At 41.6% G+C, this 22,914-nt stretch overlaps 1 protein-coding gene across 2 annotated transcripts in view; it reads left to right on the top strand.

Annotated features, from left to right (window-relative positions):
• Window positions 1-22,914, top strand: part of LOC138192818 (cadherin-4-like) — a 219,985-nt gene that overhangs the window by 175,435 nt on the left and 21,636 nt on the right. For both annotated transcript variants that reach the window (XM_069140497.1, XM_069140498.1), the window contains 5 exons: window positions 3,994-4,149; window positions 9,922-10,066; window positions 12,207-12,379; window positions 16,244-16,381; window positions 21,112-21,297. In XM_069140497.1, the coding sequence (XP_068996598.1) occupies window positions 3,994-4,149; window positions 9,922-10,066; window positions 12,207-12,379; window positions 16,244-16,381; window positions 21,112-21,297 (798 nt within the window). The remainder of the gene's footprint in view (window positions 1-3,993; window positions 4,150-9,921; window positions 10,067-12,206; window positions 12,380-16,243; window positions 16,382-21,111; window positions 21,298-22,914) is intronic.

Raw genomic sequence — 22,914 nt, 5'->3', positions numbered from 1 at the left:
TGCTGAGTGAGGGGCGGTGTAAATGTTATTTCTGAATTTGAGAGCTGGGTAAACAGTGTTAACATGCATTTAGCCTTCACTATGGCCCAGTCAGCAGATAGTAGATCATCTTATCTCTTACCTGCAGTTTGGATTCTTTAATTTAAATATACTGTATATATTTATTATGATACGTTGTATTATGCATCTGTGCAGTCACATCTAAGTTGCTGTAGTTGAATACTTTTTAAAGTGTAAGTTACCATACATCTTTCAATGAGAATTAATTCCTCTTCACCCCAGCAACTGCGATGGTAGAATGGTTCTTCTCTGTTATTCATTCCCTTCCCTTCATCTCCTTTTCTCTGTTTTCCCCGAAGACCCGGTGGCATGATAATTTCTCATTTGATTTAGTTTTGCCTGGCAGAAGGGAGCTAAGCTCACTGATAAGATCTCCTTAAGAACCAGACAAGTTGTCAGTAATGAAGGGAATTGCTTTGATCCATCGACAAATAGGTCATTTAGACAGTGTCTGGTTTCTGATGTCGGATGATACAGTCATGACTCTCTCTCTCTCTGTCTCTGCCTCTCTCTACCGCTCTCACTATCAATCTCTCTTAGCTGAGCGCTTCTCGTCCACACAGACTCACACATACACGTACACAAACTGTCAAGACAATAGAGGAAAAGTCAGCGGGAAAGAATGAAAAAGACAAAGAAAGAACCAAAAAACAGTTTTTGATTATTATTGGCACCCTTGAAAATGAATTCCTTTGTTATTTATTATCCACTAAAGACATTTTCTGCGCGAGCGTGTATGTTTCTGTGTGTGTGTGTGTGTGTGTGTGTGTGTGTGTGTGTGTGTGCGCGCGCGCGCGCGTTCCTGTGTGAGGTACAAGATAATAGTGCAGCAGGAAAGAGAGAGAGAGAGAGAGTTTGCTCGTTTCATTAAAGGAAATAATAAGTACTCATGCAGTTATGAGAAGCTCTTCGTGTTCAGCTCCTGCTGGGCTTTTTTCAGCACACTCCCTCCCCTCTGAAGTTAAAATGGCAGAATGGCAGTGAGAGCTGAGACATCCCGCCTATCACAATATTCTGTGATGAAAGTAGGGGATTGATAACATGCAACAACAGCTTGCTGATTCATTTTCTTGACATCCATTACTGGATTCCTCAATGCATGAGCACGTATACACACGAGATGCATTACATTCGTTATTAATCATGAACATGACATCGTGGCAGCAGCACTTTGTCATCACTTTGCTTGTTGTCAACTCTGAACTATCCAAACAAGCTCCATGTGAGAATTGGATGCAAAACAGTGTTCAAGTCTACATATTTCTTGAGATCATTAGTTGGCATAAATAATATCTTGAAAACACAATTGTGCATGCTTGAATGCGTGTGTACGAATATTTGGTAGAAAACAAAGGAGGGTAAGGATTCTAGCGCAATCCCCCAACAGTTCTAAATGTATCTACGTGAATGTGGGAGGGAGAGCTAATTGGCTGAAATGGCTGTGGAAACATGCACACAAACAAACACACACACACACACACACACACACACACACACACACACACACACCCCACACCAAGCAGGACAACTTGGAAACGGGTGGGAAATCAGGGGGGCGGGGAAAACCCAAATGGAATTAAGGAGAGCTATCACTTCCTAACTGGTGAGGATTTATACGCCACTGCCAAGGCCAACGGATTGAAGTAATTTCATTTTTCATGCATGGCTTCTGTCCCCACAGAGACCTGAAGCAGAGAGAGAGAGTGTGCGATGAGAGAGTCGAGCAGAGGGGAGAGATGAGAGGAAAGGGGCGGAGTAGAGAGGAGAGAGAGAGGGCGTTGGAAAGGAGAAGGGAGGGCAGAGGAAAAGAGAGACAAGGAGAGGGGAGGAGAAGTGGGGGAATGAATGAGAAGGGGGGGACACATTGGCAGTCGGATGTGTAATAATTGCTTGTATTTTCTAATGCGACAGGAGAGGTATAGGAGTCGCAGTGCTGCAGTTCCTTTTTGCTTTGCACGTACAGGAGGGTAATGACAGTACATCCAGAGTTCAACTAAGCAGCTCGCTGGGTATTTGTTAGTTTGTTGGTGTTTAACGGCTCGAGTTTCTTTGAAGTAATAGCAGTCGATGCCTGCAGCTCGTTAATTATCATAGCTGTCAGCAGTAATTCACTGAGATATGTGCAAAGCATTCTGACGTTCTCCTCCTCCTATTCCCCAAAGAAAACACCCAAGCATACATGCACAAATAGAATTAGTGGGCTGTTCTGACAGCTGCTCTTGCTGGGAAGAGGGAAGGTGTCTATAACTGATCAGATTTGTTTGATTCGAAAGTCAGACCTCTACCGGATTCTTCGAACAGAGAGCTGATAATGACATTAATACTGATCAAGTTGAAGGGAAGTAAAATAGTGACAATAGCAGTAATGGTGACAGGTTTTTTTTTTTTTCAACTGTCAGAAGAGTCAGGATGACACCTGCCTAATACTGTGTGTCCTTCCCTTGTCCTTGTTAGTTTCTCCAACTATTTTCTCAGTAGGGCAGCATTCCTGGTGTGTCAAGAGTGTGGCTAAATTGGTTCTTCGAGTGGTGAAAGATGGAGACAACTTTCGGCAGTCTTACTCTTCTGGTGCACTCACGCTCTCCACTGAAATAGTCATTGAATTGAAGAAAAAGGTTGCCCATTCCTCTGTGTGTATGTGTGTATATGTCTTTCTATTTGTCTGTACAGTATGTGCCTGCATACTAGAATAAGTGTATGATTGAGTCATTTTGATACACCAGCTAATTTCACGGGTTGTCATGTAGTTAATGGACGGAAATGGGATGCTTGGAGGTTTGGACTCTATTCGGGCACTAAATTGAATAACTCCTCCAAATGAGCCCCAATTACACAGCACTTCAGTCCAAATCACAGACCTAGCAGTGCACTTAATGCACCTATTAGTTGCCTATCTGGCAAGGAAAGCTGAACCAAAACTCTGGCCTATTTTTCAGAGAATATTCTTCTTCTCGTGTCCTACATTAAAGAAATTTCTTCTTGTGCCTCCTGGTCTAAAACTTATTTTCTTTTGGCAAATTTTTTCCTTTAATAAAAACATTTTATTGCGAGATTTCCTTTTCCCTATGCAATAATTACAACTTTGTATTTTCACTTCCTACATAATTGTCATTTTTGTGCACAACATGACAAGTCCCACTATGGCTTCAGCAAGTCTTTAGAAACCACGACCTGACTGTCAAAGTGAACAGTAAATGTATGCTAATTTCATTTATACCACCCCTGAATATCGATGTCAACTTTTTCTTTTGATGCGGTCCAATTCAGCCAAACAGAGTTCTCATGTATTTCCTGGGCAGCACGAATGGATTCCTTGAGTAAGTGGAGGCTATAATGTCAGATTGTGATAAGTGTGTGTGTGTGTGTGTGTGTGTGTGTGTGTGTGTGTGTGTGTGTGTGTGTGTGTGTGTGTGTGTGTGTGTGTGTGTCCTTGTATTACTCATGTTGTGGGATCATAAATCTGTTCACAAAATGGCATTGTAGGAACCCATTTCCTTATTTTTGGTCCCCATAATCTCAATGAATCAATTTTAAGGCAAAGACTTGGTTTAAGGCAGGGTAACGATTAGGGTTAGGCAAGTAGTAATTATGGTCAGGGTCAGGCTAAGTTTTCAGGAAACTAATGTAAGTCAATGTAAGGCCTTCGGACATACTTGTGCAAAAAATGCTTTTGTAAATACTGTGATGCAATATCAAGTTTCTGGGGGCAGAATTATGGGCTGTATATCATAAAAACAGTCCTTGAATAATAAACACTTCACAGTCTATATTGCATCAATAGGCATAGGTTGCCAGTGGAAATAGTCTCGCTTCTTGGTTGCAAAAGAAAAATGAATACCAATACAACTAATAAAAGAAACCAATAAAAACAAATACAGTGTGAGACTTAAACACCTGACTGAGCAAGTGTCCTTTTTGTCTCTTGTGATGCAGATTCGTTCAGACCAGGACCAGGACATTTCCATCCGATACAGCATCACTGGCGTGGGAGCAGATCAACCACCCAATGAGGTGTTCAACATCGATCCTGTGCTTGGAAAGATGTTTGTCACCAAACCTCTTGATCGAGAACATCGCTCCTCTTATCATGTGAGTGTCTCCACCACGCAGCTGGTGGAGTGAACCATATTATCTACAATTTGCACCTTTTTCACTCTCATTAATGGCAGCGCTGTGTGAAAAAAAAAAACGGGTGAAGTGAAGTATAAACCAGAGAATTAATCATCAAACTCACAGCCACTCGCAGACCTCTGTCATAGCTGTTTAACTGTTGTGCAAGCATTAGTCACTCATGACAGAATGACTCATAATATGGGGGTGGTGGGAGGGGGTGCTTCGATGGTAAGATGTTAATACCTACAGTCTATATATATATATATACTGCGTATATATACTATACATTAATTTACATTCTTTCTAAAATGAGAACATCTACACTATATCAACATCATATCTGTGAGTAGAAACACTTTGACATTTGCTTTTCTGCTGTGAGTTAGATGAGAAGTTTTATACCGCTCATGTCTGAACACTGAAGCTGCAGCCTGTTGGCATAGTCTAGCAAAAAGACGAGAAGCAGGCAGAAAGAGTTAGCCTAGTTTAGCTTGCCTATGGATGCAAATGTTACTAATTAACACGTATTTTGTTCAATCTCTCCATTCATAAACAGGAATGTTAAAAAAGACAAGTGGGAATTTCATGGGTAATTATGCGCTGTGTTGGTGCAAGACTGGATCAGTGGGAGCGACGCCCTACCTATGACTGGTTGTTAGGTTGTAGGAGGGTTAATATTAGGGTTAGGGACCAGGTGACTAACAGTGATACAACCAGCAGCACAGAGTTTAATGTGTGTCCCACCAGCTGATCCAATTTAGCACCAACCTATTTGCTGTCTCTGGGCATTGTGATGTCCTGGACTGTTGTTATGATAAGGTTGCCAAGGAACTAAAAACAAAAACAGCAATGACAGGTAGTCAGTTTATATTTTATAATTTATATTTGGATGGAGTCATGACAACAGCATTATTTTTTTCATTTAATTCCTCAGAAAGTAAGCAAAGTATAAATCCCAAAGTGTTAAAATAATCTTTTAACTACTACTGTAACTGTTCCCTTGAGCAAGGTAGCTGACCTCCCAACAGCGATGCAGCCAACAGTAGAAATCCAGGACTGAAGTGCTTCCAGTTTTAAAGCTACCATTTAATGAAGACTATATACCTATCTTGCCTCTTTCCACATTTCAAACATTTACCTACTATATTAATGCCTCAACAGCTTTTCACTTTCAATTAACACGCTCCATCTCTTTTGGTTAATCTGTACTCAAACCCAGTTGTAAGAATGTTTTTGACACAATGCAGCACGTGAATCCATCTTTTTTCTGCACATTCTGTGCTTTTTGACAAAACCCCCCACCAAAAACAGCTTCACTGCTTTATTTGAATGAAACCCCCGTCTCTCTGTGCCTCTCCTGTCACCTTAATGCTGTGCATGCTATTCTTGCCACGGAAATACCAAACAATTGGGAAAAGTGCATTTAAATTTGAATTACTAACCTGCTGTAATGCTGCTTAAGCTAGTCTTCCCCCTCGTCTTTCTTAAAGGAAAATCCTGACACTGTAATGTAATGAGCAACAACTCTGGGTTCATCAATTTAAGTTTACGTCTATGGTTTTCTCTGTCTTTGTACCTGACACTATCTTTGTATTTATACGGGCTTGAGTTACAAGTGAGTTTGCAAGTCTCACCTTTCAGTGGGAGGTGAGCTGATTTATACCCTGTAGAAGTTCCAATCAATGTTGTGATTTGTTAAGAAAGGGGATGCTTGCTAAGGGGTGCCGAAGTTAACTACATGTTTGTTGGAGAGGAAGAGTGTTTATTGGTGTGGAATACAAAGTGTGGTGGGAAAGCAGGTGAGACAAGGTAAAGATCTCTGTGTGAGATGAAGAGAGGTGTTACAGTTTAGCTAATGGGCTTTCACACCAGATGCTGTTAAAGCAACTTGACAACAATTAAATGAATTGCATGAAACATGAACAGTCTAATGACAAGAGCTTAAAAGTCAGGGAAAGTTAAATTTGTTGAGCATCGTTATCGAGGAAACTACAGCACACACAAAGTTACATGACTTTGTGGTCTTTCTTTTGTTTACTTCATATTTCATGCAAGGACGGAACAAAGTTATGGTCTAGTTCTTTTTATAAAAAAAAAAAGAAATGGGCACTCTGAAATTCAAAACCAGCCATGCAACAAGATGCATTCTTATGAGGAAAAAAAACCTTGAAGCTCCTGGGTCTGCTGTTATCTCTATCACAGTGCTGCCTGTTGCCAAATGCAGAGCGCTGCCTGGTACGGTCCTGTTTTCTCCCCCATGCCTTTCAAGATAATAACTTTAATGTGGACCCAGAATTACATTTGCCTTCTTTAAACATGGCGGTAATCTCTGACTCCCGCTGTTATTGAATTAGGGTGTGGGTTCATGCGGGATGGAGGGATGAGGGTGGGTGAAGATAAGGGGCCTGGCTCCCAGCCTGTTACAGCACAGCCAGATGCGAAATGCGATGGCAGCACACGGATATTGGGTGCAGGGCGGATCAGACAATGCAGTGGAAAAAGTAAAGTCAAATTAACCTCGGGGAGACCTGAAGATGCAATTTTGGTGGAGGTGCAGAGTGGAAGCAGATGGTGGAGAGGAGAGGATGAGCAGCAGTGGAGAGGATCTTCACCTCTCTCAGGACAAGGAATCGATGGAGAATGCTACTTATTCTAGTTCCTGCCACATCGTGCCTGGAGGCTATTTCATTTATCTGGCTCTCATGCTCCTGCAGTGGCCAGGTAGCACTTTCCTATCAGGCATGGTCAGATGGAAAGAGTACCATTCCCTCAATTCTCCATACATGTTGAGAAAAACCTGCTCATGTTGTACTATTCCATCCGTCCTCACTATCTGTTCTCAGAATGTTTTCTATTTTCTCCCAGTCCCCTCCAATTTTGTTACCTCTCCTCGTCTCCTCTAGCTTTGCTTTTGATGCATATATCGACCATTAAATAAGGAGGATCACTGCGATTTTAAAAGAATAGATATTTACCACCCTATGTGGTTAGGAGCAGGATGTAGATAGTATCACATTTCTTTTTTCTATTTCATATGATATAAAGTAAACATCCCCAGTGATTCTAGCTGACAGGAATATCACTGAATAAGTCATGTTCAGGGATATAAACTTTCCCAAGTAAAGCGAAGTGAATCAAAACAGCTTTAGAGAGAACCTGCAGTCTGTTAGTTTGACCTTCATGTATGGAGAGAAAAAAAAAAACAGGCATTTATTTAAACTCAACATTTCCCTGGTAATTCTGTAACATCCTCTGTTCTCATTCTCATTCATTTCAGTTGTTGTAGTTGTTTTCCTCTTCGACTTCATAGGAGTAAAAGCAGTAAGGACACATTTTACAGCATGTATTGATTCCAGTAATAACTTCATGTGCAAACTTTGTGAGAAATCCTAGTTGGTGATTCCATTGATCTGAGCACAGCTGAGTTGAATTTGAGATAGGCTGGCTGTGTTTGTGGAGTCAGAGGGAAGTGAATAGATTCCAGGACTCTCTTTCAAACAAAACCAGACAGAATGTTGGCCAGGGATCCGACACAGTGATTCTGAAACAGACACCTTGCCTTTACAACAGAGCCAAATTCCATTGAAATAAGATGTTCCTTGTTTTGGTTTCTGCTGAGATAAAAATAAAAAAATAAAAATAAAAACTTCTGGGGACGAGGTATAAAACAGATAAAAAGTCAGGAGAAAGAACATGATCACAAAAGCAATTTCTCTGCAGGAGGAATATCCTTAATCTTACTCCTGACCCTGCCTAATATTGTTGTTTCAGTTTAGAAAATCTTTTTGAAGTTTTTATACTGCATAATTCAATAATGCAGATTTTATCAGCCTGTGAAAACAGTGCAGAGGTGTTTTTCAGCTTGACTTTAGAGTTACACAGAAAACTCTTGCTTTTCTTTGGTCTGCATTTTATTTATGCTGTTGTTCAGACCTTCTCCAACCTGACTGAAAATAAATACCGTTTGTACTGCAGATGTTTAGATTGTTATCTGACACATACTGTAATACCATCAAGTAGGTATCCAATCAGTTCCAAATTCATTCTGCAGGAAAATAACAACCCCAAACATGAAGCCAGAGTTTTCAGCACTAAGAAGAAGGAGTCCCGCAACAGATGGTGTGGCTTCCTAAGAGCCCTGATCTCAACTTCATCAAGTCAGTTTGGGATTACATGAAGAGACTGAAGCAATTCAAGCTAAAATGCCTAAATCCACTGAAGCACTGTGGCAAGTTCTCCAAGATACTTGGTACAGTCACTTGCCAAATACAGTACTTTCAAAATCTCTGCAGTGCAAATGCATGCAATGGTTTCAAATGCAGTGGTAACACCAAATATTGATTTGACATGTGTTATGTTTACTGCACTTTGTATTAAGTTAATTTGATCAAATTACTTTATTGGCATTATTTTAGTATTTTTGACATCATCCTCACTTTTCCTTAAACTTCAGATGACCACTGTTTATTATACTGGCATAGAATTATACATATGGTCAAAGTATTTTTTAAGCGCTAACTTTGAAAGTTATATGTATGCTGGTAAAAAGAGTCCTCTCGAGTTCACAGCGAGAATCTTTTAGAGGAGCACTGTTGCATTGACTTGCAATATGGTTTACATTCCCTCTGATATAAATGAAGAGTTGGTGTGTTGGTCTAATCCAGTTATAATAGACTGCCAGTTAAGGGAAACACTCCGCACATTCTCCGGAAAGGCTAGATATTGTGACACTTTAGGTGATACATTTAGTGCTTATTATTCATTTTAAAAGGCTGATCTCTGACAGTACCCAGCTGCTGGCTGTGAGCACAGCTGCAGCTGCCCTGCCTGGCTGTGCAGGGTGAAGCTGTGGCTGGATAGGTTATTGTTTGGACTTTGGCTGCTGCTGTGGTTCAAACTATAGTGCTGTGGATATGTGCAGCTGTTCCTATTTAAACCTGCGGTGATTTTATGAATGATGTGGTCTCAGTACATCACAGGAGTTCAGGAATACAGCATTTTCATGGCAACATCAAAAACTGCACACTCACAACTGCTGCAAGTAGTCAGTGTTGGTGATGAACCAGTACCAAGTTTTATTTCTCATTGCAATGAAATCCAGATGAATAAGTATTAAATTAGACTGAAATCATGCAGAGGAGGTTGAAGTATTTTTTTAAATGCTGGTTCGTGCTCTGCAGAGTTTCCTTTAAGGCTCCTCCTACAAGCTTCACCAATCAGAAGTTAAGGACAGCGTGTGTGTAGCCTGACAGACACAACTCAGGGCTCACATTTTCCTGTCCACTGCCCTTAAAATGTTGACCTCACTGTTGTAACTGAAGATTAGTCAATTTACTGTGTCAACATTTTTATCAGCTTCTGTCTTCTGACACCTGGATTTTGGTCGCTGGGCAGTCAGCAGCTACTGTTTACAGAGGACTTAAGAAGCAGATCAAACTGAAACTGGGAACTTGTTGGGGTCAAAAAATGTTGTTTTGTAATGTGACCATTTTTTTTGGTAGAAAAGCAACCTTCATGTTGTTAAATAAACATAGAAAATGTCAACCAATCTTTTTCCATAGACGCTCCTTCATTTGTTTTTTTTTTTCCATAAAACACCAAGTGCTTCAATAATTTTCTCTACAAAACTAATACAGGCACTCATCAAAGACTCATAATACATTATTTATCAATTCATAACTCTGCTCTGATAATAACAATTATGGGCTGTAATCTGAGCTAATTTCTTCTGTTTCCTCTTTCTTCCAGCTGCGAGCCCATGCTGTTGACATGAATGGGAACCAGGTTGAGAACCCCATCGATCTGTACATCTTCGTCATCGATATGAATGACAACAGACCCGAGTTCAAAAACCAGGTCTACAATGGCTCTGTGGATGAAGGCTCTAAACCAGGTAATGACGCACAGATGGAGAAAGCAAGAATAGAGATGTATTTATTAAGGATAAAGTTCAAGAAGTTTGTGGAAGGGTGACATATTTAGAGATGGGTGGACAGAGGAAGAAGAGCGACTAGTATTTTAGGAGAGATTGGTGTCGTTAAAAGTATGACTGCACCAGTGAATCTTTGACGCAACAGAGAATGTTCCATTCCCCTTGATTTAGCAGACAGACAGAAAATATGTCTTCTACAGTGGCTTTTCATTTAGCCTGGTGCAGCAGTGGTCATAAAGCAAAGAGGGTGCTCAGGCTGGAGAGGAGATAGAGGATTAAGTGTACCATGCTGTAGCACCACTGGGTCATTTTATGTCTAACCTCAGAGTGGAAGAATCACAGAGATGAGCTCTGTGTGTGCAAGCTTGTGTGAGTGTGAGCCTGATGAGCCAGAGTTTATTGCACCAGAGGTGATCTCAAGAGGTGTCTGGGTGCTCATTTCCTTTTCTTGCTTGTCTTGCTTTTCTTGCTTTCCTTTTTTTTTTTACTTTCTTTATTTCTTGCTTCTTTTTTTTTAATTCTCTTTTGTTTTTTTGTTTTTTTTTCTATGCCGCCATCCTCTCTCCCTCAGCCTCGCCCCACACAGCACGCAAGTCTCTATGGCATGCATGACATTCAGCTGAACAATAATCATAAAAAAAAGAGAGTTTTAGAATTTAGAGCTCCAGTGGTTTCAATGGAAGGCCAATTACAGACTTGAATTAGTTTGCAAATTAAAGAGTCATTATGGGGACCTAATCCTGTCAGGCACAGCTTACGATGCCCGTACAAAGGGTCCACATTAAACCCCCTAAGAGTGCGGCTTAATGAAATTACCCCGGCGATGTGTGACACATTGTGATTCTTCATCTCTTTCTCTCTATCCCGCCATCTCTTGAAAGAGAAAGTGATGGGTGGAGGACTGATAGTCACTCCACTTGGAATCAAACCAAATATGGAGTCTGTCCTCTAGTTCTCTCTTTCCCTCTTTCCCCTTCTGTTCCTAACAGCTTTTTTTTTTTTTTTTTTTTCCGTCTCGCTGAGAGGCCTTTAGAGTGCTCCCTCTGGCCAAGTCATTGACAAATGTTGCTTTGAAATGTAATGAAGTTTGAAATGGGAGCTGCGGTTACAATTATCCTCGGACAGGGGCTGTCACTGGCATGATATCACTATTCTCTGGCAATTAGGATCGGCTACAGGAGTGAGAGAACAAGAGGGAGAAAGAGATGGAGAGATTGGGTGACAGGCGGGTGATCCCACAGAGTTATATGAGTGTGCGGAGGCAGGAAAGCAAACAAGTGGTGCATTCATGGAAGGATAGTGGCTTATTCTCCGCAACAGAACTGTGTCTCCATACTTTATGCTTGTGCTTGAACAGGTTTGAATGTATCTTCTAAATGGAAAATATGACCCGAGTTATGTTGCTATAAAAACAGATAATAATACTCTATGTTTATGCTCAGTTTGCTTTTAGTTGAAGTCATTATTATTATTATTATTATTATTATTATCACAACCCAACATTTCTGTCGGCATAAATATGTGGATATCATTGAACATTATAGCAAGTGTTAACAAACTATTATGAAACATCCAATTGGTTTATTAGTCATGTTTATGCACACATTAACAGATATCTCGGCCATTATTGCCAATATCAGTCTTTTAAATCTGTTTGCACGATGATTTATGAAGCAAAGCAGTGCAAGTGCAGAGTTCAATCAAAGTCTCTGACTTTTGTGTTTCACTTCAAACTATTTTTTAGGAAGCAAATAGTAAATAAGAGTTAAAGTGAGATTATATTTAGCTGTTGCTGAACAGCGGCCTCTGTGGCCTTGAGTGGAAATTACATGATAATGATAGTTTCCCTTCAGTTCTGAAGATTTGCCTCAATCATACGTGATAAAAACCTTTGAAACATTTGTATGTGACAAGATGAAACAGTGTGACAGCAGCAAATGCTAAGACTCCCGAGATTATGATGATTATGATGATGATATAAATCTATTGCAGCAAATTCCCTAAATTTCATTTAAATGTGTAAGGGTGTGTTTTATTGCTTTAACAGCATGCGTACATGTCTATGGAGATAAATATTGACACGTGTTCTTTTCTATATCAGGAACATATGTGATGCATCTGTCAGCATTCGATGCAGACGACAACACCACGGCTAATGGGATGGTGCGCTATCGAATCCTGTCCCAGACGCCGCACAGCCCTATCCCCAACATGTTCACCATCAACAGTGAGACCGGGGATATTGTGACGGTGGCACCTGGTCTTGATCGAGAGGTGGGTGGTCTTTCTCTATTCTAAAGCTTTTAATTTTTCATACAGGGAAAATACTGCTAAATTTGGCCAACTCATCCCCACAAATAATGATGGTAAAATACTTTTAGTCATCAAAATTTGTACATAGTGTGCACACTGTCTGAATGAACTATAGCTGACCAGAAGAAACACCTTTATCTTTGTTTATGGAGCACAGTTCCTAACAGCATTGTTTACTTTGATGACACCCTGAAATGCGACTTTCAAATGTGCTGTAGCCATTTGTCAACCCCCCTCTCTCCCACACACAAACATCGAGTCCTCCTTTACAGTAAATTGTCTGCGGTCACCTTGTTTGTGGAGCTCTAAAAGTTGTGACAAGATCCAAATGTGTTTATTCTCGAAACATGGATGTGCCAGTGACAACTCTGCAAAGAAATCTCTGAGACAGATCATCCTCCCAAACTGTCACCAGTGACAGACCTATTAACAACACATCACGCTGCAGCAGGCTGTGTGTGTGTGTGTGTGTGTGTGTGTGTGTGTGTGTGTGTGTGTGTGTGTGTGTGTGTGTGTGTGTGCGTGCGTGCGTGCGTGTGCGTGCGTGTGCGCGTGTGTATTTGTGCGGTAAAGACAGAGTGGAAATATCTGAGATAGAATGCCCTTGACACCTGTCAGACAAACACAAAAGCACATATAATCACATCTGCAGTCGATAAAACACAGGCAATGGAGGGGGGGAAAAGGAAACTGAAGGGAGCGATGGAACAAAACCCGAGCTGGGAACACGGGGTATTACAATGAGGAGGGAGGAAGTGAGTGAATTTGGCAATGAAGATAGGGTGATGGAGAGAGAGAAGCAGGATGAGACGTGACAGTGCCAGAAGCGAGAGAGAGGTACGAGGGGAACATGGACTAAAAATGTCTCAGTTGAACTTCTATTGCTTATTTTTTACTCTGTTTTATCTGTACTCTGCTAATCCAGGCAGTCACCCCTAAATGTAGGATTAAACTCCTGCCACCCTTAAACACACACACAGACACAAGTATGTTTGTATTTCAAGGGACTCGTATTGACACAGTTATTTCTCTTGCCTTGAAATTGTATTTATGATGTGTTTATCAAGGTTAGTATCAACAGGATCTGTGTTCGCATTGTGATCAGACAAGATATAAATACAATGTGAACAGGTTGACCGTATTCTTAAGAACAACACACACAACAAGAGGAAAGCTCAACTAACTCCACCTCGTCCTGCTATTTGGAGCAAGCGTGACTATAACCACCACAGCAGAAGAAGAAGTTGAGTCAATAGAGCGGCAGCACTTCACTTGACCTGAAACATGTCATGTTTGCTGACAAATCCACCAGCCCCGCCTACTTTATCTGCAGTCTGAGATCCGATTACAATAAGGAATAAATAAAGATGATGTAAATGCTTTTTGATGTCAGGTCTAAGACCCATCAACAGCTGTCATTACCCAGAAAACATATCTACATTGCATGATAATATCAGGTGCAAATGCGGCCATGAGATTTTGGGCACCTGTTTTGACTGTTGTGGTGACTAAAGGGGGGTATCCTCACACATCTGTCTCACATTTATGGGCCAGTAGGGGCCTGCAAAATCTATCACGCTCAGAAGGCAGTTATCAATGGGCCTTTGGCGCATTGGGCCTTCAACGACAAGGGACCGGATGTTCCTCATTGCAGTAACAAAAATAGTTCAAAGTTGAGGTTAAAGTTAAAGTCAGGCACCAAAACTACTTGGTTAGATTTAGGAGAAACTTTACATTATTTTAAAATGTTGCATCAATTTATTTGCGTGTTTGTGGCTTGTGTTTTCATGTGTGGGACACAACCTATATTTGATCCATCCAACCAACCCCGACCCATCTCCTTACATGGATTTTGTCGCTCTGTATTACGTCACCTGACTTCCTCCTTTGCTCCTGTCATAAATAACACAGCCACTAGAGGGGACACTAATCGGTTCAGTAGGCCCCTCCTACCCTAAATATATTTGGGTTAGATGAGTGACAATAACCGTCTATTTAGTACCCTCATAACAGTCAGATGGTTACAAGCCTGCTTCTCTAATCATTATAAACTTTCATCATTAGCCCCAAAACTGTTTATTAAAGAAAATTAAATTATAATGTTTACCTTATACTAACAATTAAAACCCAAAGAACTAGTAGAAGAAATGAGGACCCACCAGAATATGCTCAAGATTAAAACTGAAATTGGCGCGCGCACACACACACACACACACATACATATGCTGGACGTGCACAGACTTCTCTACATGATGTGCTCTCACATACAGTATATATTTGTACTGATATTTTCTTAATATCCTCATTTGTGCACATAGTTTCTTTGCAGCATACAAATACATACCTCTGCTTTCCCGTAACGTTATTCCTAGACAGCAGATAAGAACTGTCAAAGCTTGCACGAAAATAAATAAAAGCTTCTGTGCTGTACATAAAGCTACCCAGCACACTGCAGTGCTTCCCTGGTCCACTTTTAGTCAGCACTTTGGCCCTTTGAAACTTTGAAAGTTTCTGTGTCTACTACCTTCCCTCCTTGGATTGGGTGTTGGAGATGCTACCAAAAAAAAAGCAAGAAAAAAAATAAACCTGCTATTTTTGGTATTCCCCCTCCCTTGCACCTCAGTTGCATCCCCTACTGTCTCTTATCCTCTCCTCTGTTCTTTACTTTTGAAATGTCTTCTTCCTCTTCTTTGTAAACTCCCACACTGATTCTCTTCTAAAGATTTCCACTGGTCTGCAGTGGACTTTTAAGAGCTTGTTGACAGTAACAGACCTCAGTCCTCCAGAGGAAACTGGGTATGCTACGGTGTTGTTGCAATGCTGAGAGATTCAGAGGAGCTCTACATAATTACTCCCTTGTCTAATTAGTGAGAGTGTTGTGTACACGCTGTACACAGGCTGATGGGATAGTCAGGCAAGCACAAGATATGGAGAAAGAGAGGTGTGTTTGTGGATGCTTGTGTGGAAACGTAAGGGTGTTAATGAGAGTGTGTGTACAAGGTTGGAGTTCAGCATCTCATCGAGCATCGAGATGAGAGGAACTGAGAGGAGCTGTCTAATCCTCCTGATGTGGCGTCCTGGCCTAATTGGGATATTTACTCTGTAATTAGCAGGTGAGGGAGACACTGGGAATGTAATTGGGAATCTCAGTGACGAGACACATTATCCAGACAGTCAGCTCCTGGGCTCCATCCTTCCTGCAGCCCATTAACTGCACCCTGGGACAGAAGAGATGGAGGAAGCCACGGAGAGAGAGAGAGAGAGAGAGAGAGAGAGAGAGAGAGAGGAAGGGATAAAAGGTGGGAAGGGAGCTGCATGGCTAAAAGAACACAAATGCCCCCAAGTACAAAAATACAAATATGAGCACCATATTTCAGCTTCCCGTGAAGTGAAACTGTGTCGTTTCAAAATATGAAATGGCATTTATTACTCCCTCATATTATTGCTCCGTAGACAGTCTATTAATCTCTGTCAGTTAGATTATTTGCCCATCAGTGGCACTGAATAAACGCTGCCTTTGAGGACTTTGATGACACACTGTACCGGTGGGGAGGCCTCACAGTGCAGCCTTCAGATGGTGTGAAGTCTGGATATATGTTTCACTGAGGACGTTTCAGTTCAGTCAAAAGAAAGATTTCACCCTTGTGATTCTGTTTCAAATAAGACCATGGACAGCAGCAAGAGAACAGAACACAGGCCCACTGTTTTTTCTCCCCTGGGAGACACAGTTTGTGGCTGCTGCTGCAGACTCGAGGAAGAGAAAGCTTTTTGCAGATAAATAACTGCTGTTTTTTTTTTGTCATTTTCTATTTCTTCCTTTTACAGAAAGTGTCCCAGTATACCATCATCGTGCAGGCCACGGACATGGAGGGCAACCTGAACTTTGGCCTCTCTAACACAGCCACTGCCATCATTACTGTCGCGGACATCAACGACAACCCTCCCATGCTGACCTCCAGAACGGTGAGTTATTACAAATAAGGGAAACGGGGAAAGGGTAACAATTCAGAGAAGGAGAGGGGTCGGGCGCAGAGAAGAGGGTGGAAATGATTAGAATGCTGGAGAAAAGGAAGTTGAGGGAGAAATATAATGGAAGGAGAGAGGCAAAGAGGAAGCGATGGAGGAAGCGATGAAGGGAGGAAGGGCGAAAGGAAATGACTACAGCAATGTGTCCTGCTGTTACACCGGAAGATTTATACAAGGACAGTGAGGTAGGCTTATAATGTGCAAAGGATACTTACTCATTCCCTTTTAGAAGACACACACACACACACACACACATATACAGGAGGAATAACAAATCCATATCATTGACTTTCATCAGCAAGAAAACCAGAACCAGCAAATGTTTAATGATTGTTGTCATCATAGTGATATTTAGAGTGATGATTACATTACAGAAGGTCGCTATTAGGAGCGAGGTAACAATTAAAGTCCAAAATAATGCACTGTATGTAATGTATTATATCACTGGTGGTGCAATTCTGCAACCTCATCACTAAATGAATTAGTGCAGCAGGAGATTTCTCTGTTAACTCAGTCTTACTCTGAGTGTTTCTCAGATGTCTGGGTGGAACAGTCGAGTTGGCAGAAATGTTTCTCAGTCATAGCTAGAGAGCAGAAAAAAAATAAAGATTTATTGTTTGCATGGTTTATTGGATATGACATAGACACGCACTTGTTTAGAAAATTTCAGACGGTCCAAAGTGGAGTCTGTTTGCTGCAGTCTAGATGTTATGTTATGATGGAAACTCTCTCTAGGCTTCAGTATGTCTTCAGGTGTCAAGATTATTCAGGATGTGTGCTTTCCTATCAGTCATGATGAGAGCACGGGCCTGTCGGGTAGATAAGGTGCTTAGCTCTGCAACTGCGGGAATAGCGACTCAGGCAGTATCAGCAATACAGTGCGCTCAGCTCTTTGAGGTGGTAGCAGAGGAGCTAGCATTAGCATTTGCCCCGGGGGCTATTAAGACCCTTGTGATGATGAGTTAGCATTGGCGGTAAGCATGTGTCAGCCGTAGCGCTCATCAGAGAGCCGCTACATCACACACAGCAGGGGGATGTACAGAAGGAGGGCAGAGGAAGAAAGAAAAAAAACACACGGAAAAGGAGATGGTGAGCAAAAAGAGAACAAAGCAAGTGGGGGAGCTGATGAGTGGACCACCATGTAGACTCTGAGAGGAAAAATGAAAAGGAAAAAGAGTGATGAGAGAATGATGGCGAGAGAAGAAAGAATGAGGGATTATTTAGTCACAGAAGCTATTTCCTACAGCAGCAGTGATAAAGCACAGACATGCCCCGCTGTAAATCAGAGGACTTTCCTGACTCGGCACCCCCCCCTTCCTGCATTAAGACTCTCTACTGATGGCGGTATATTGATGATAGTGGGCAATAATAGATTGATATTCTCTAACTGTATTTTACCGTGTTTAAGTGCATTTCCATCAGCGTCACAGGGGGGAGTTAATACTATCATGGATATTGATGATAAACTTTAGTGGAGGTTTTGGAGCCACGATGAGCAGAGCACTTTTACCCACTCCGTTCATAAATCATCCATTTTAGAGGGGGGGATAACATAAAAGCCATTTTGTTGAGAATACAGGCCATTATGCAAATATTTAGTGTTTGCAATAAACCCCATAGATCTTTCAACGTGTCCCAGAAATATAAAGTTTGGAGAATTTGTCTTTAATGTTGATGATTAATATTTCATCATGCCTATCAGACGCTGGCCTATTTTTCAAGGCGGCAAAGGGTGGTGCATTAGTACAGATGTGAAGGCTTTGGGTGCCTATTCAGGGTTGTGTGCAGTATATACAGTACATGCATTATGTCTATGATACAGATAGATGAGATAGAATGAAATAAGTTATTCATCTATTTTTGTTTGTTTATGCATACACTACTGCAGCAATCAGTGCAACTAATATGGTATGGGGTGTTTTATAGTTATGTTGTCAAGACCTACCATCATCCACTCAAGGGTATCTCTCTGCAGGTTTCACCGCTGTGCTTCCTTGGCCTCCTTCCTTTACTACCTCACAAAGTTCATATAATGATTAAGTTCCCTTTTACTTCTCTGTTCTCTTTCTCACCTCCTCTTGCCTCCTTTAGTCTTTCCCCACTGCCAAAATAGTGACAGAGGGGTGAAGGTGTTGGCAAGAGGTGTTTTGTCAAGTGTTGTGCAGCCAACCGCACTCTGTGCCAATCGCAATCAACAAGCTTCCCCCTGCTTTTTACTTTAGTCCGGCAGTTGGGGAGCAGATATCACAGAGAGAAATACTGCCTCATCGGACACAGTCACACAACAAATTCAATAATCACCAAATCCAGCACACTGCTAGCACCATTAAGATCCAAAGCAGTATTCACCTAAAAAAAAATCATAAAGAGAGAGAAAGCAACAGAACAGTTTTTCCAACAGAAAGACTGACTGTTCCATCCATTATTGACAATAACCCCAGCAGATGTCACTGATCACTAACATGAAAATTAAAGTCTTAAAGAGAAAGAACAATCGCCATGTTAAAACAAATATAGTGCGTCATTTAGAAGAACTGCTGGTTCTGGGGAAAGATTTACTGAGTCTAATTTCTCATTTGAGAGTTTACTTCAAAGTTTAAATATAATAATTCAACAATCATTGATGCAACTAAAAGATGTCACAGAAGAAATGTTGGCAGGTGCTCTCACAGTTTATATCATCTTCAAAGTAACCATTTAACAACATACACTAACTCTGATCTGATGGATAGTGATAGTTACATATGTCAATTCACCCCCTATTGTGTAATATGTATGGTTTTTAGTTGTAGCCTATTTTAATCATCTTTATTTGTCCTAATTAAACTGTTCCAAAGCTCCATGTTTTATTGAAATAAATAGGCTATTATCTTTGCACATAATTTTATTTGGTTACTTCATTTTCAAAAGCTGCCAGGTTAGAAGGCTCGCTGGGAAATTCTAATATTTTTGTCCATTGACTTTGCTCCTGTTATTTGTGATAACTTGCACTGACATACTGGTAATTTTTTTTACAGTGTTTCAGCCTTTTTGAAAAAAAAGTCAGCTGCGCTCCTAGATAAAAAGAATGTGGCATTTAAGGTACTGCAGCTACATCAGAGTATTGTTAACTCCTGAAAACAATGCAATCTAAGATTATGAATGAGAAAAACTCAGGGATAAGAGTTATTTACTGAAGTTTTATTATGGATGTAGAGTCAACTTCCTGTACCTATATAAGTTGATGTTTATACAGTCTTATACAGGTAACAGTTTTTTAGATGAACTGTTTGAAATGCCTTTGCTATGTAACTGTACATGTCAGATTGCTTACGTGAAAAAAAAAAATAACTCGCACTCTGGATGCCAGGTGCAACACCTCCCACCCCTCCTCTCTATAAAGAGATAATGAGACAAGAAATCTCAAACTTCAGCACTGATAATCAGAGCTGTGGTGGACCCTTCAAAGTCTTCCATCAGATTTGGTTAACACTTGCCCTTAGTTGTTACGATGTGCTGAGAAAGAAGATGCTCAAGGGTCCCTGAGGGAGCCGAAGAGCCACCTCTGAAGTTTTATTTTATGGAATTGCCAGTGGGGAGTTTCTGAACCAAACCACAGTAATAAACCACACAAGCACACACACACTCTCATACTCTTACTCACTCTGACACTAACGTACGACAGCCTGCCTACTTATCCAATGCAGGCAGTGCATCAGGACCACCCGGACTTGTCTGTTGTCTTAAGAATGTCAGAGTCTCTGAACAGCTCTCCTGACGCAGCCCCCTAATCTGCCCGCTGCTGTCGGCTGTTTGCTGGGTGATGCGAGGGTTGCCAGGCAGGGTATTATGGTCCATTGGAGTGTTTGGTCTGGGGCTTTGCTCTTTGATATCCTACACTCACATAAGCGGCTCAGTGGCTCTTCCACGCCTGTTACCCAGAGTGACACGGTGACTGTATGCTGCTCCATGCCTGTTGCCTCCAGATGAGGTGAAGACCTGCCAACATGTTCTGACTTCATGTCACTGGTTAAGGTTGATAGGTTGTTTGTGTAGGTGGGGCTGAGGTCAGCTTGTGTTTTACGGGGTTGCGGTGGCGTCACTGCTATAGTTAGTTGTTTTTTGTGGGCTTTATCCCCTGAGCCTGTACGGCTTTGATCAATCCCCACCATAACAGACACATGACAGACAGCAGCTCACTGCTCATCAGGCTTATCGGGACAAAGCACATGTGTTTGTACAGCACGGAGACAACTAAAAACCACTTATATACACTCAAACAGCTGTTTTAACCCTCCCCGCTGCTGGCTCCTGTCGCTTCATCCATTCTTTCCTCCTTTGTCGCTCTGGCTTTCAAAGGAATGAAATATTATTGCTCATCAAGGATGGGTACTAGGAATTCAGAAAACACAAAAACTGGAACAATGCCCCTGTGTGCGTGTGCTTGCTAGTGTGCAGCTGTGTTTACTGCTTGTTTACTACTCAGCAGTGGTAAAAACGGCATCATTAAAATTACTCTACCTGAAAACCTGAAAGGAGGACTGTCTCCATAAAGAAAAATTAAAAAGAGAGATAGGCGCTCACCGGATTTTTGTAGATATTGACACACTCAAACAGCTCACTCGCAAGAATGCAGACAGAAAAAAATTAGGATATTTTGAGGTAACATTTTACTGTACTTTCTGCAGTTTTCCGGTGAAGTCCCAGAGAACCGAGTGGATGTTGTAGTGGCTAATCTGACGGTTATAGATGCTGACCAACCACACTCACCCAACTGGAACGCCATCTACAGGATCATCAGCGGAGACCCATCGGGGCACTTCACCATCCGCACTGACCCCGTCACCAACGACGGCATGGTCACTGTGGTGAAGGTAAGACGCCCGCCTATTATACCATGCTCAGCTTTCACTCTTATGGAGGTCAGTGTAGAAGAAACAGTGTCATCTCTTTCTCTACGTTAAATGTCAGATCCCCTCTGGATTTAGGCACAAGCAGTAATAATAGACTACAGTGTTAAATGGGGACAGGCTGGGATCTTTGCCTTTCATATGCCCCGTTATGTCCAAATGAGAAATTGGAGGCTGCCGTGCCCTTCAGAAACAGCTCCTACATTCCCACAGACTTAAACACAATGACTGGTGAGACCACTGTAGCAAATTAGGTATTGATTTCTCGATTACACAGGCAACGGTTTTTATACAGTCATAATGTTCTAGCTGCTGTGGTAAATGACAGCAACAACAAAGTCATGTCTTGTAACAACCTGCTGTATTAGTGTTCAACCCCTCAGACGGATGTTGTCCAGTGAGTTTTTAACCCTTTTAGGAAGACAAAAAAATGCACGATGGAAAGAAAAAAACGTCATACAATATTCATATTCTGTGTACGCATATGGTTACTGTAGATGTGTGTCCTGTTGAATAGACTTTAGGATTTACATTTGTGTGTTCATCTATGAGTGGCTTGATGTAAATGCCCTTCCATGTTGCATGTGTCCTACAGACAAAAAGGTATTTATTTGCATGACCTTGAGGGCCCTGGGGTATTCTCGTCATATATCTGACTCCTGCAGATCACATCTCATGTCATACAATAATGTTAAAAAACAGGAATAACATCTCCCGATAATTCCCAAAGCCCCCTGAGGTATGAGCATTGGCATTTTGCTTCTCTTCATTATCTCTAGATGACTGCCTTTTATAATCCATTCCTCTCACTCCCTGATGTAAAATTCAGTAGGCAGTCTGGTAGCCGTAAGCTTGCATGGAGACCCATGGGAAGTTATCAGGAAATCATCAAATAAGAGACGGAACACCCCCTGGGAAGAAACTAGCAATAGACTGTCTCAACAAGTAAACAGGGGTGCTTCGGCTCGCTCCAAGAAAAGTAAGCCGGAATATTCACGAAAGACAACTTATGATATGAAAAGCCAAGAAGCCACGAGAAGGTGTTCCTATTTTTACCAAGGTGTCTACGTCTGCTAGTACAGACACATCGTATCACGCTGACACCCAGGTATGCGTCAGTCTCTCACAAGGGAACCTGGGTTCCTTTGTAAAAGATGGGGTTAACCAGAAAATGTCACACATTTAAACTGCTCCCTGGGGAGCGTACGAGACGCATTCTCATTTTGCTGCATGGTAATGGAGCCAGTATACGAACAAGCACACATAAAAACACAAATCGAGCTGCTCGGTTCGAACGAGTCATTAAGATATGTAAAATCACAGTTTATGATAAACACGGGAGATGACAGGCGAAAGTGGAGAAGGAGGAGAAGCGAGGCCAAGACAGATTTCCGAGGATCGAGAAGTGCAGCCCGCAGAGAGCAGATCACAGAGAGCTGGAGTAGGGCAGAGGTGAGAAGACGAGGGGGTGGGAGCCTGAAGTCCAGCGGAACAAATTAGGTAAAAGGGAAAGAGAGGAATGAGTGAAGCACTACGGAGATGTAAGATGTGATGGCTCATGGGCAAAAGATGGAAGCCGTG

Source organism: Embiotoca jacksoni, unplaced genomic scaffold (assembly GCF_022577435.1).
Source record: "Embiotoca jacksoni isolate LCO1_2020_lvr unplaced genomic scaffold, fEmbJac1.0.p SCAF_9, whole genome shotgun sequence".
NCBI lineage: Eukaryota > Metazoa > Chordata > Actinopteri > Embiotocidae > Embiotoca > Embiotoca jacksoni.
The sequence above is the reverse complement of the archived record's forward strand: the minus strand, read 5'-3'. Positions and strand labels throughout refer to the sequence as shown.